Genomic DNA, 12,257 nt, shown 5'->3' with positions numbered 1-12,257 from the left:
ACTCTTCCATATTTTGAAACCTGGTCACCCAACTACATAATTTTGAATATCATAATTCCCAAGATAATTTAGATGAAAGTTTTATATTTCAACTTCTCTTTCGATCCTTTCTTCAAGCCTATTGGAAGTTGTGAGTAGAAGCCCTTTCAAACTATATATTTCCTTAGCACTTTTGTATTTTTTAATAACCTTTTTATATCCATATCCCTATAACTGTGTAAAGCGAATAGTTACCTTCTCTAATTGAGAGAATATGGATTAACAAAATGAAAATAATTACTAAAAGAATTGGGGTAAAAAAAAAAAAATAAATAAAAAACTTCCGACAATAGAATAAAACGAATATGTATTATTAACCAAATTGTTTTAATCTGTTTTGATCATACATTTCAGCTAGCAGCTACATCTGGAAATGAACTTTCGAATTAAAAAGTATTCTTCTTTAAGTAAATTTAAATTATTAGAAAAAGAAAAGAAAAATAAAGACTACGTCGATTACACAGTTTACTCCTACAAAGTTAAAATATTTGAGATCTGAAAACTCACTGTATGGATATTCGACTAGAATTACAACTTAAACTTGTGATAGTCTTTTGCTCTTTTGCAATTTGGTTTGGAAGTATGAGCAATTATGTATCAGAGCCACAACCTTTAATATTATTGTGCTGCCGTATTTACATAACATTGTATCTAAATTACAACACTTCATAACGAAAAGCACCACTGATTACCAAAAACTTTCGCTAACAACTGCATAGTAACTTAAGAAATATATATCAGGGTTGACAAAAACCATGGTTTTTATTAAAAAACCAAAAAAACCGTTTTTTTTTTGTTTAAACGAGGTTTTTTTGGTTTAAACCAGGTTTTTATGGTTTAAATGATTTACTCTATATATTCATATCATATATGGACACAGAAATAAGTTTGTTTCGCCTTGATGTTATTATGCAACAACCGGATTATGCTGGAAGGGGTCACATAAGCTTAAAGCGGAATAAAAACAGCTTCTCGAGTTACATCCGAGAGAAATTGTCCTCCATTTGAACTCAGAACCAGGACTAATTGGCCACAAATGCGATACGTCTGCCGACTCACTCACGAAGGAATCCTGATATATATATATATATTAAAAAAAAAAAAAAGTTGTACTGATCTTTACATGTTTCTTAATATAACTGTCAAGAGTCATTTCAGAAGGACAAAAAGATAAACAGTTGCACAAGTGAAACCATTACACAAAATTACATATGAACAATTTCAAAGTATTACGGAGTACAGAAGAACTAATTTAGTTCAAGTTAGTTAACAACGACTTTTATTGGTCCAAATTAAAGAAATACACCGACTTTGGCTCAAACTCATTTATACATAGATAGATACCAAAGATACTTATTTCACTAAATGCCTCTCGTGGGGCCTGTATGATTCCCCCCCCCCCCCACACACACAAAGTACGGCATTTTCGATGATTTTATCAATAATAAACATTGAAACGAAACAATATTTAAAATTTTTCTTCGATTTCAATTACATAACAATAATAACTACAAAAAATCACAAAATAAACATTTATAAACTTGTAAAAAAAAGTTGCTTTTGTAGTATAATCTTTTTGGGTAATGAATGGGGAATTTAGGTCTGAATATAATACGAATAGTATACGGGAGTGAAATGTGATAACCCACAAATGTGTGTTCATCAAGATTTTACAAACACTTACACTTTTACGAACATTTTTTCTGTTTTTTGGTTTAAACCAGTTGTTTTTTTTTGAACCCTGATATATATTCTTCCATCATACTTTTTCTTTTTTTGGTGAAAATCCACAGCGCTGAAAATGACTGAATCCGTTTAAGCTGTAGCCTAACCTAAGTTTTCAGTACTACAATATTTGTTACAATATTATGATTCTAAGGCTAGTTTTAGGCGGAAGCATTTATTGTAGCATTTCTCGTAGCAAAAATCGTATCATCGATATCCTACCTTGTAAAGTAGCAAATGCTATAGCATTTCCCATGCCACGGCATATCCTATGGCATTTCTTGTCGATAGAACGTGCTCTATTTCGTAACATTTTCCCCAGCATTTCTGGCCCGTTTGCAGCGCCGTAATGTGTTAAAAGGAAGCGAAAGATTTTGTGCCAAATATCCATGCTCCTTGTTTTGTGTGGGAAATTAAATTGTAGTAAATAAAATGACTTGAGGTAGGGATGCTCTTTGCCCACATACTTCTTTGTGGTTTTCGTTTTTTAATATAACTGGCAAGAATTGTTGTTACAGCCACTATAGCTTTAGCTACCTCACGCTTTAGTTTCGGAGCGAGCCATAATTGCGCTCTTCTCCAGTGATTTGTTTGCTACGCCACAACAAGATGATTATCAAAATGCTATTGTGTAAAAGCACCATATACTTTAGATGCCGTAGAATATTATACGAGATATTTTGGCAGCACATCTGCTACGAGAAATGCTTCCGTCTAAAACTAGCCTAACATTTTCTTTACAGAACTAGTGTCAGTTGAACCCTCTGGATACTTGCATGTAAACAAAAAAATCAAGAATGAAAACAAAACCGCTATCTTCCGATGTTTAGCTTGGAGCCAGTAAATTGGACAAAATTATTAACCCGTTGGTCCTATTCGAAAGACGGAAATCGTGTGAGAGATAGCAAGACAGTTTAGAAGCCGTAATTTTTTAAATACAAAATTACATGTGTCTGTGCTCGCAACAAGAAATAAAGATAAAAGAAAATAGGCTTATTACATGCTTCAATAAAATACTATTAAAAAAAAAATTAAGTTCCTTAAGTAGATTTGGCGCACTACAACTTTGCAGGTGGGTGATGTAATGTTCTTCGCGATTTGGCTGCCACCTGACCATGATTTGACGCACAGGGAAGTGATGCTTCTCAGCGTTGCCAACTTAAATATTCGCCATGAATCTGAAATGTGCAGTATTATTCCTATGGTGCACTTTTCATGTATGTATACCTAGAGTTTCATCTATGTGTATGCGTACGTAAAGGAAATCACGCACCTACATTTCTTCTATCCCGGATAAGTCACCATCTGTATCCTCCTCTGAATAGTAGTTGATACTACTATCGACGCCAACAGACAGATAACGACCCTCTGTAATTTTATTCATGATACCTTCCGCTTCCCAATACTGAGCCTCACAACGCTTCACATAAATACAGACTGACATTCATTTGTTCCTAATTTGCCCGAACCTAATATAAAACTGAATTTTTGTTTTGTAAAACCATTTTAAAATTTCATTTGTGTCGATTCTTTTGTGTGTTAATATCTGGGATTGTATGGAGATATCTGTATGAGTTTTTCATTTTTTTATTTATGCCGGCACGTTCTGATATATGATACATAAGTTATTCTTTTATTTTAGTAAATGATTTCAAATTCTCTTGTACTTGGCAACACCTCTTGCGCATGCGTAATATTCAACCATTTTCTTTTGTCTCATTCGCTCGGAAAGTTACGGTTTCAAAGTGCAAAGTTAGCTTGCCCCATGCCTATCATAATCACTGAACTTAAGAAAGTCTATGATCTAACTAACTTCAAAGTTAATGAATTATGTTAAAAAGAATTCTAGTCTGCTTATGGATGAAACAGGCAGAAACAGAGGACTTCTTATAAACTCAAAGCAGATAACATACAGAGATATGAAAATCTACGTCCTTGGGCCCTAACAATAACTCTTCAAATCTGTGTTAGTGATCACTGTCCGCAGTTGGTGTAGTCATTGAAATTAGTGCGAGCTATTCCTGTACCATCAGCAGAACTACTCTACCTCCCAAAAAATCCTTCTTGAGAAATTAAAAAGGATCAAGACTTATTTGTTAATTCAATGACAAATAGCGATCACATTTGGCAAAGAACAGTTTCCATTACGGGAGATTTGGCCTTAACGTGTACTATAGAGCCGACGCGACGTGCAGAACTTATCTACAGAACTTCCAGGCAGATATGTACATCAATCGGTTTGTTGTAAATATTTATAATTCCTTAATTTCTGCTTCAAGGATGTTCATTAGTTATGCTCTGATTTTTTTAAACATTTTTTTTTACTTACTTTCGAGCGACGAAAGGAGAGAAGAAAGTATGATGACAACGAAAAAATCGAATTCGAGATTCCAACTGATTTACAGGTTTCATAGTCCATAAATAACGAAAAAGTGATTTTTCGACATGTCCATCTGTTCGTCCTAAGGTACACTCATCTAGATGCCATACCGTTCAATGAATCTTAACCAAATTTTAAACTTAAGGTTTTTGTGATCCTCCAGGGGAATTTCTTTAATTTTCCTCCTAACCCAAAAATAAGGGTAGTTAACTTAAAGGTGAAAATAGAAAATTGCAATTTTCTCAAAGACGGCTTTGTCTGTATTTCATAAATTTCCAAAAACAACCCCATTATAAGGTACAAGACATTTCACTCGGAAAAATTGAGAAGGGGTAGTTTATTCTCGGGGATGAGTTCTCTTTCGGACGATTTTCTCAGAAGCGAATCAGGCGATTTTATTCATACTTCATAAATAAATGTTTCATTAACAACTCCTGTGATTTTGTACATATTTCATAAATATTTCAATAACAGCTCTATAATCTTGTTAAATTATTCCTTACGAAAAAAAAAAAAAAATCTCAAGAGGTATTCCACTCTTGGGGATGTTTCTTTTCACACTACGCACTCAAAAACAACTCAGGCGATTTTTGGTCATATTTCATAAATAAATCACTTCATTATTATTCCAGTTCCATAAATCACTTCCATGAGAATATTCACAAAGTTTACTTTTTTTTTTTGATAATTTTGTAAAATGCCACACATGTGATTTAGTTATTAATTTGTAAGCAAATTTCATTAATATAACACTAACATACGATATAACTTATTTCTTATAAAAAAATCTGCAAGGGGTAGTTTACTTTCGGAGACGAGTTTTCTTTCGGTGAAGTTCTCCAAAAATGTCCTATAATTTTATTTCTATTTCACAAGAAAATATTTCATTAATATCTGCAGGACTAGAAGATAGAGTTTCAGGAATTTGAGCGAGAAAGTTTCGTGCAGTGGCCCGTAACTTTTATCCAAAATATTGCAGGAATCAACACTGACATTTCTGTGCGTAATAATTTAGTATTAAGCAAAACTACTGAGTGAAATTGTTTGTGCAGTCTGAATTAATTATGACGTTTAGTCTTAGACGACAAACTGGGGACGCACAAAAAGTATCTCACAAGCATGGCCTAGTTTACTGAATAGTATCTTTTACTTAATGCAAAATCACGCAGAAAATATATTATATTGTTAACTTCTGCGATAATTTGAACGAAGTGAAAATAGAGGAAGCACTGTTCCAGTTTAGAGAGAAATTACTGGCTCCGAAGCTTTCGATGATATAAACAGCCGATAATATAACTTTTGTATGTGTTACACACGAATGATGTCATACATTTGAAACTGAATAATAGTTCTGTGATAAACAAGTACATTCAAGCGCTAATGTTCCTGACTCAAAATTTTTTAGGCTCCAGTAGTATTCCTAATATAAACAACATACAATTTTATTTAAAACCTTTTCGTTACCTTATTACTGAACGTACACAGTTAATTTTCTCTGCTCATTGCTGATATATTCACAATGTCCTTCCATATACGAATCAACTCTAGCAAAAAATACCTGTCCTTACTTAAAAATCGACCTCTACAGATCAGATTCTTCTATCGAATCGAATCTTACCGCGTAAGTGTTAAACCATAAGATGCTTTCTGCCTTCACACAGCTCCAAAAAGTAATTTTGATCAATTTAAGTAATTTCAGTGCTATACTACGACCTATAATAAATTTGCTTATTTAGAGTCACTAATAGTTCGTACAATCATCCGTTCTTCTTTCGCTCACATTAAACACACTTTACTCGTTTCCTATACAGTATATACACAGGAACTTTATGAAAAAATATTTCTCCATCTGCAAATATTACTAACAGTAAGTTTAGAACTTTAAAATTTCAATGTGTAAGTTATAAATCAATTGCATGTGGTTAACAGCCATCCCCCCACCCCCCAATAAAACACATTCATTTAAGATATAAAGCTGGAACTTTGAGGCCTTTAGTGACCTTTGAAAAAATCGAGAAAAAATGTTTCACATTTTTTGAAATTATCTTAACCAAATTCAAGAATTTGGTGTCAAAACTTAGTTTGTTGATCGAGATTTATATTCTTTCATTTTATTGACACTTTGGATGATAACTTTTGCATATTTAAGAAGTGATCATGAAAATTAGGAAATTTTGATTTTTTTTTTTCGCATTTTACTAAATAATAATTAAACTCATGACAAGGGAAAAATAGCCTCGCTGCATATGAATTCATTAAACCGTAATCAATCAATAAATCAATAATAAAATTAGTCCAGCTTCAACCTTGATTTATATAATTTTGTAATTATTTCATTTCACAAATACCAATAAAATTTTATATGTATAGAACTTAGAATCCTCCTATATAAATAAATATCTGTATATATATATATATAACTTCAATAAAACTTTTTTCTTAACATACATAAAACAATGTACAAAACACTTTAAAAGTAAATATACTTAATAATAATATTATTAAAATAAATGCCAGGTACTATACTGCGAGTTCATTAACTACCGTAATCACAAAACAACAACTACAAAAATTTAAACAGATTTACACTCCGCAATTTTTCACCAACGTTTTATAAATACATACGGACCGAGAAACTTTACCAATAATCAACTGTAGTTAACGAAAATCATAACACTTTACAATTTTGCTTAATCTACTTTCTTCCAAACTCATTAATACGGTTTTCATTTTAGTACACTACGGTTGCCTTTAAATAATTGATGCAGAAAAAAAAGCATAGCCTCTCTTTGGGGGCTAGCTGCTGACGGCGCTCTCAAATAAATCCAGGAGTCGTTTAATTTCTTTACTGTAAAGAGATTAAGGAAAATAACAAAGCTGAAAACTCTTCTCTCTTTTCTAAAAATCACCAAAGCTTCCTCGTCACTACATGGTTAGCGTACACGCCTTCGGTGTGGAAGACTCATGTTGGATTCGTGATGGAAGCTCATGTGGTTCGGATCCCATGTTAAGATGTAGGTCCATATCTCATATAGCCTCGCTGCTGAACTAGGAGTTAAAAACTCCAACAACCAACTAAAAGTGAGTAATCAAATATAAGTATTATGGAATCAAGAAGTATAACATCGAGAACTCTTAGCCACATGGAAGAAATGACACTTAAAAGAATATACTGAAAATGTTTCCGTACCAAAATTACAGTCCAAGAAACGAGTATTTCTATTTTTGTTCAAGTCATTATTTAAAATAATTAGATGAACGAGTAAACTCAATCACTAATTTTTGATTAAACTCTAAAAACAGACAAGGTCTGGTGGGAAGACACCAACTTTATGCTCCACATCTTTGTTTACCTCTATTTTATGTCAACCTGAAGAGCTTCAAATTTTACTAAAATAAAGATATATGCTTATTAAGTAATGTCAGGCCGGATAGACTGGAGTTCTATGAACTCATTTCTTTATCAACATTAAGAATAATTTACGAATACAGTATTGTACGTACTGTATTGAGGTCCGTTACACACTAACGAAACAGTGAACAAGTAGCAGAACGCTGCTCTTTTCCTGCCACAACTTGTATTTTGCACACGACACGTAGGAGGATCGTAGCAGACGCCCTCTTCCAATGCCTTGGCAATGTTGCTAATGGCTCGCCTTGCCTTCCTCATTTAATTACGATAAAAGAAAACTAGACCGGATAGTCGCGAGCCGGATACTCGGGAGTCTACTGTATTTCAAGAACTTCGTGTTACCAGTGGCGTAATTCGTGGGCTACCAGGCCTACCAGCGGTAGCCGCCTAAGAATATTTCAAAATAAAGTTAATATAATGTAAACTAATTTATATTGTTAATTTTATACTTTACTGCCTTCTTTCAATGTTAAAAGTTTCTGCAAAATGTATAAATTTAGAAAAATCGACTAACTGTTCACGCACCCTGTCTCGCTTTCTTAGATTTTCAATCTGGCAACGCAGCAGGAAACCGCCTGTCGTCACTCAACTGCAAGAAGAATGAGTTATGAGCGCATTCCCCTTCCCTCCTCCTTCGCCCACAGCATACGAACGGGTAGCGGAGAACACCAGCTTCCTCTGGAGTAATCGGTTTCTTGGGCGTGAGCGAAGTTAAAGAAAAGTTATACGAGAATGACAATGCATTTTGGGGGGTCTCCGGGAAATGTCTCGGACATCTTGAGCCTCGTTCCGTAGCGGTTTACGTTAACGCAATGCAAAGTTTGTGTTTTACAGTATTTTGCGATAGTTGGCATAATCATAATCACTTGTTTCATTATTTGCGTTACGTTGCGAAGGCTCTTACAGACTGAGTCTTCTTTGTTTGCTAATCGCCTATTTCAGCGTTCTTTATAAATCGCACACAATGGCGCACTCATGGGGACCACGGGTCCGGAACCCCTCAAAACATCCTACCATATATGTGCCACAGTTTCTCAATAAAACTATACTTGTCTGAACAGGGAAATGATTTATGTAGCAAGAAAATTTGATCTTACAGTTCATCTGTACTCTTCTTCTTATAAGAGCCCGCGGAGGCTCAGTAGTAGAGCGTCTACTTCTAGTGCATGTGGTACCTGGTTCGATCCCCGCTCACGCCAAGTGAACTTTGTGGTGGACAAACACCGTGTCCGTGAATTTTCTCGAGGTTCTCCCGACCGATTCCATTTCAAATCGTCCAGGCAAAGCACAATTGGTCCCAATCATAGTCTCAGATTTCATTTTTTTTTTTTATATGGGATCTACATGCAATATTATTAGACCCATATCTTTTCCTTTCGCTGAAAAAAAAAATTTCCTTCGATATACAGCCTTCCAAAATGGCTGCCCTCCTCTCGGATTGCTCTAAAAACTGAAAAACATGTCAAATTAAAAGTTTTGTTGTACAGAAACGAGTGTACTTAGTAACATGATCGCAATAGCAGAAGGAGTATAAAGTTGTATGTTTGAGTGGAGAGCCAAAATTCGTCTATTGGTCCAATAGGAATCGCGCAATTCACTCGCAATGTTGCCAACTTTGGTGAAATTTTTGCTAACTTCAAACATTTTTTTTCTGTCCTCATGAGCAACACCAACCATCTGCTTCTAGCATCGAAATCTACTCCATAAGATCTCTTGCAAATATGGACTTACTTACGTTTCTGATTATTACATCCCACGTTATAGCATGATGAAAAGCTGAAAATTTCATTAAGACGCCATGTTTGGGCGCCATTTTCTCAAAAACCCACCTTTTAAAAACCTGAATTTTTTACATGTATTGGAGAAGTACCTCAGTATTTAATATCGTTAACCGTTCATGCGGCTGCAGCCCCTAACATTCCCAATTAATTATTGAAATTTCGATTTTTGTACTTGAAATGTAAATATTTCCTATGGGTATTTAGATCCTATACACAAGGCGATTTGAAAGGGAGTATGAAAATTTTGAGAGATGAATCCTGACATCAAATCCACCAGAAAAGTTCCTATAAACATGAGTCGAATTCCGCTTCGTTTTCGAGTTACAGGGTTTCTAACTCGGGACCCAAAATCGGCTCGCGACAATGGAAAATAAAATATAAATTTCGCGTTCTATCCCCGCTCACGCAAATGGAACTTTGTGGTGGACAAACACCATGTGCGTGAATTTTCTCGGGGTTCTGTTTCCTCCCACTTTCTTCATTCCATCATTTCAATTCATTTCTCATCATCACCGTCTCCTTTAGCCTAACAGGCACAACCGTGGGACGTAAAACTCAAAGATTTCATTTCATTTTTTTCTTTCTCTTATAAAAACGATCTAGTTCTATAACTTTTCCCCTGAAAATATAAATATATATCGTCTTCTTGGATGCAGAATAATAAATAGCCTTTCAATAATACATATTCGTATTGGCTTGTAGTATTGACCTCCTAAAGTTTGGACCTCTCCTAACAAAAATTTCTGAGTGTGAGTGGGGTTACAACTTATCCAAAGCAAAATGTGGGGATGTTTTGTGCAGCAAATGAAGATGAAAATGTACAATAGTTTTCCTGTACTAACTATTAAGATAATATAAGGCTTTCTAGTGAAGAGCAAATCATATTTAACTACTTGATAAAAAGAAAAATGTTCTACGTCTTTTTTATTTTGAAGACTGTATAGTAACGTAGAAACTAAATAATAATAATAATAATAATAATAATAATAATAATAATAATAATAATAATAATAATAATAATAATAATAATAATAATAATAACATAGTTATTAATGTACAGCTGTTATAAAGATTAGTGGTAGCCCAAACCATAAAACCAGTATAAGCCACTGCGTGTCACTCATATTTCAAAGTATAAAATTACCAAACGAAAAGTAGTGAATCGAAGCTGATTCACCAATAGAACTAGGGAATGCCAAAATAAACCCTACATTAAGGGCCTGTCCTTTTTGGAAGTAGTATTTATCTTGGAGTTGTTTAATAATATAGGTTGAACTGTTATTGTCAGTCGTACCTCTCCACTAAAAGTCTTGTTTTTTTTTCTTCTCAATTTTTCTTTTTTCTTAGTTCCTTTCATTTTAAAATCTTTCATATTTTCTCACTAAACCTGTATCTTCCTTAGGTATTTTAATTCTAAAAGTAAGTTTTCTATTGCTTCGTTTTTCTTTAAGTATAATTTGCATTTTTAAAAATCTATTTCCGTAAATTTGTCTTATCTCTCACATGACTGAATAATAAACTGTATTGTGTATGGTTTGGGTACAAAACCTCGCGGCCAGAACCTCGCCTTCCAAAATCTCGCCGGGCCGAAACCTCGCCTGGCCAAAACGTCGCGGACCAAAATCTCGCGCCCCAAAATATCGCCATACCCAAAATCTCGAAATGTAAATGTTCCAACAGATGATAAGGATGACGGTATAAAAGACGCTGTTTCAGAAGAAGTATCACGGGTATTTGACCAAGTCCCGCGATAACATATGAAAATTCTATTTCTGTATTAGAGAATTTCAATGTGAAGGTAGGGCGACAGGGTGTTTTTAAACTGGTTATAGGGAAAGAAAGTCTGCATAAGGAAAGTAATGACAACTTACGTGAACTTTGGAACATCCAAAAACTTAAAATTTTAACAAAAATCTAATAACATTTATAAAAGTATGAAAGAATATATGAGTTTTTACGACGTCCCTTGATTATGTCCTGTAGGTTAAAGGAGACGTAGATGACCAGGATGAAGGAAATGATCGAATAAAGAAAGTGGGAGGAAACGGGAATAACCCGAGAAAGCCCACGCACACTATGTTTTGTATCATATTATTATTATTATTATTATTATTATTATTTTATTATTATTTGTAATGTGGAATTGCATATTAAGAAATTCATTGGCTAAATTTTAAAGAAAAGTTTCATTTGCGGCGAGGTTTTGGCCACGCGATGTTTTGGGTGGCGAGGTTTTGGCCCGGCGAGATTTTGTCCCGCGAGGTTTCGGCCGCGAGATTTTGTCCGTATCCCATTGTGTATATGTTATCCATGTGATTATTTCTTACAAATCAATCAAAATGATAGTATCATATATTGTACGCGGTCAATGAAACTCATTCAAAATTGGTATACTGATAGTGCTTGACGAATATAGTAGACATATGAAATATTAGGACTTCAAACCTATGGTTCCCAAGTTAATGGCTGCTGGGTTTGATCTTGGTGAGAAGGAATTCAATATCGTATGTTATCGACGAACTTGGTATGTGTAACATTATGTTGTGCAGATCTTTGGTTACTGAGTTATTAGATATTGAAGATGGGTTTGGGCATGGTGAAATTAGATAATTTCACTAAAACGCGAGCGATGACCTTTATACAATCCTGATTAAGTTTGGCATGGTACTAAACCATTGGTCCCCGGGTTATTGACCATAAAAGTTGAGGTTCGGGCTTATTTTACTAGGATCAAAACTTTGATGGTCAAAAGCTGGGGAACCAAAAATCTGCCCAATATATTTCATATAACGACTGAGCTCATTTAGGACAATCATCATTTCAGATATTGTTCAAATGAAATGAAATGATTTTTTTTCAGTTTTACGTTCCACGATTACACTGGCTAGGCCAAAGGAGACGGTGATGATGGGAAATGAAG

The 12,257-nt window shown here is 34.3% G+C and overlaps 1 protein-coding gene across 1 annotated transcript in view; it reads right to left on the bottom strand.

Annotated features, from left to right (window-relative positions):
- Positions 1–4,811: 4,811 nt before the first annotated feature.
- Positions 4,812–12,257, bottom strand: part of BORCS6 (BLOC-1 related complex subunit 6) — a 45,353-nt gene continuing 37,907 nt past the window's right edge. The window contains exon 6 of the mRNA XM_081761692.1: positions 4,812–6,992. Within this exon, the coding sequence (XP_081617818.1) occupies positions 6,941–6,992 (52 nt within the window). The 3' untranslated portion in view covers positions 4,812–6,940. The remainder of the gene's footprint in view (positions 6,993–12,257) is intronic.

This window comes from Thermobia domestica, chromosome 6, assembly GCF_964235325.1.
Source record: "Thermobia domestica chromosome 6, izTheDome1.hap1.1, whole genome shotgun sequence".
NCBI lineage: Eukaryota > Metazoa > Arthropoda > Insecta > Zygentoma > Lepismatidae > Thermobia > Thermobia domestica.
The sequence above is the reverse complement of the archived record's forward strand: the minus strand, read 5'-3'. Positions and strand labels throughout refer to the sequence as shown.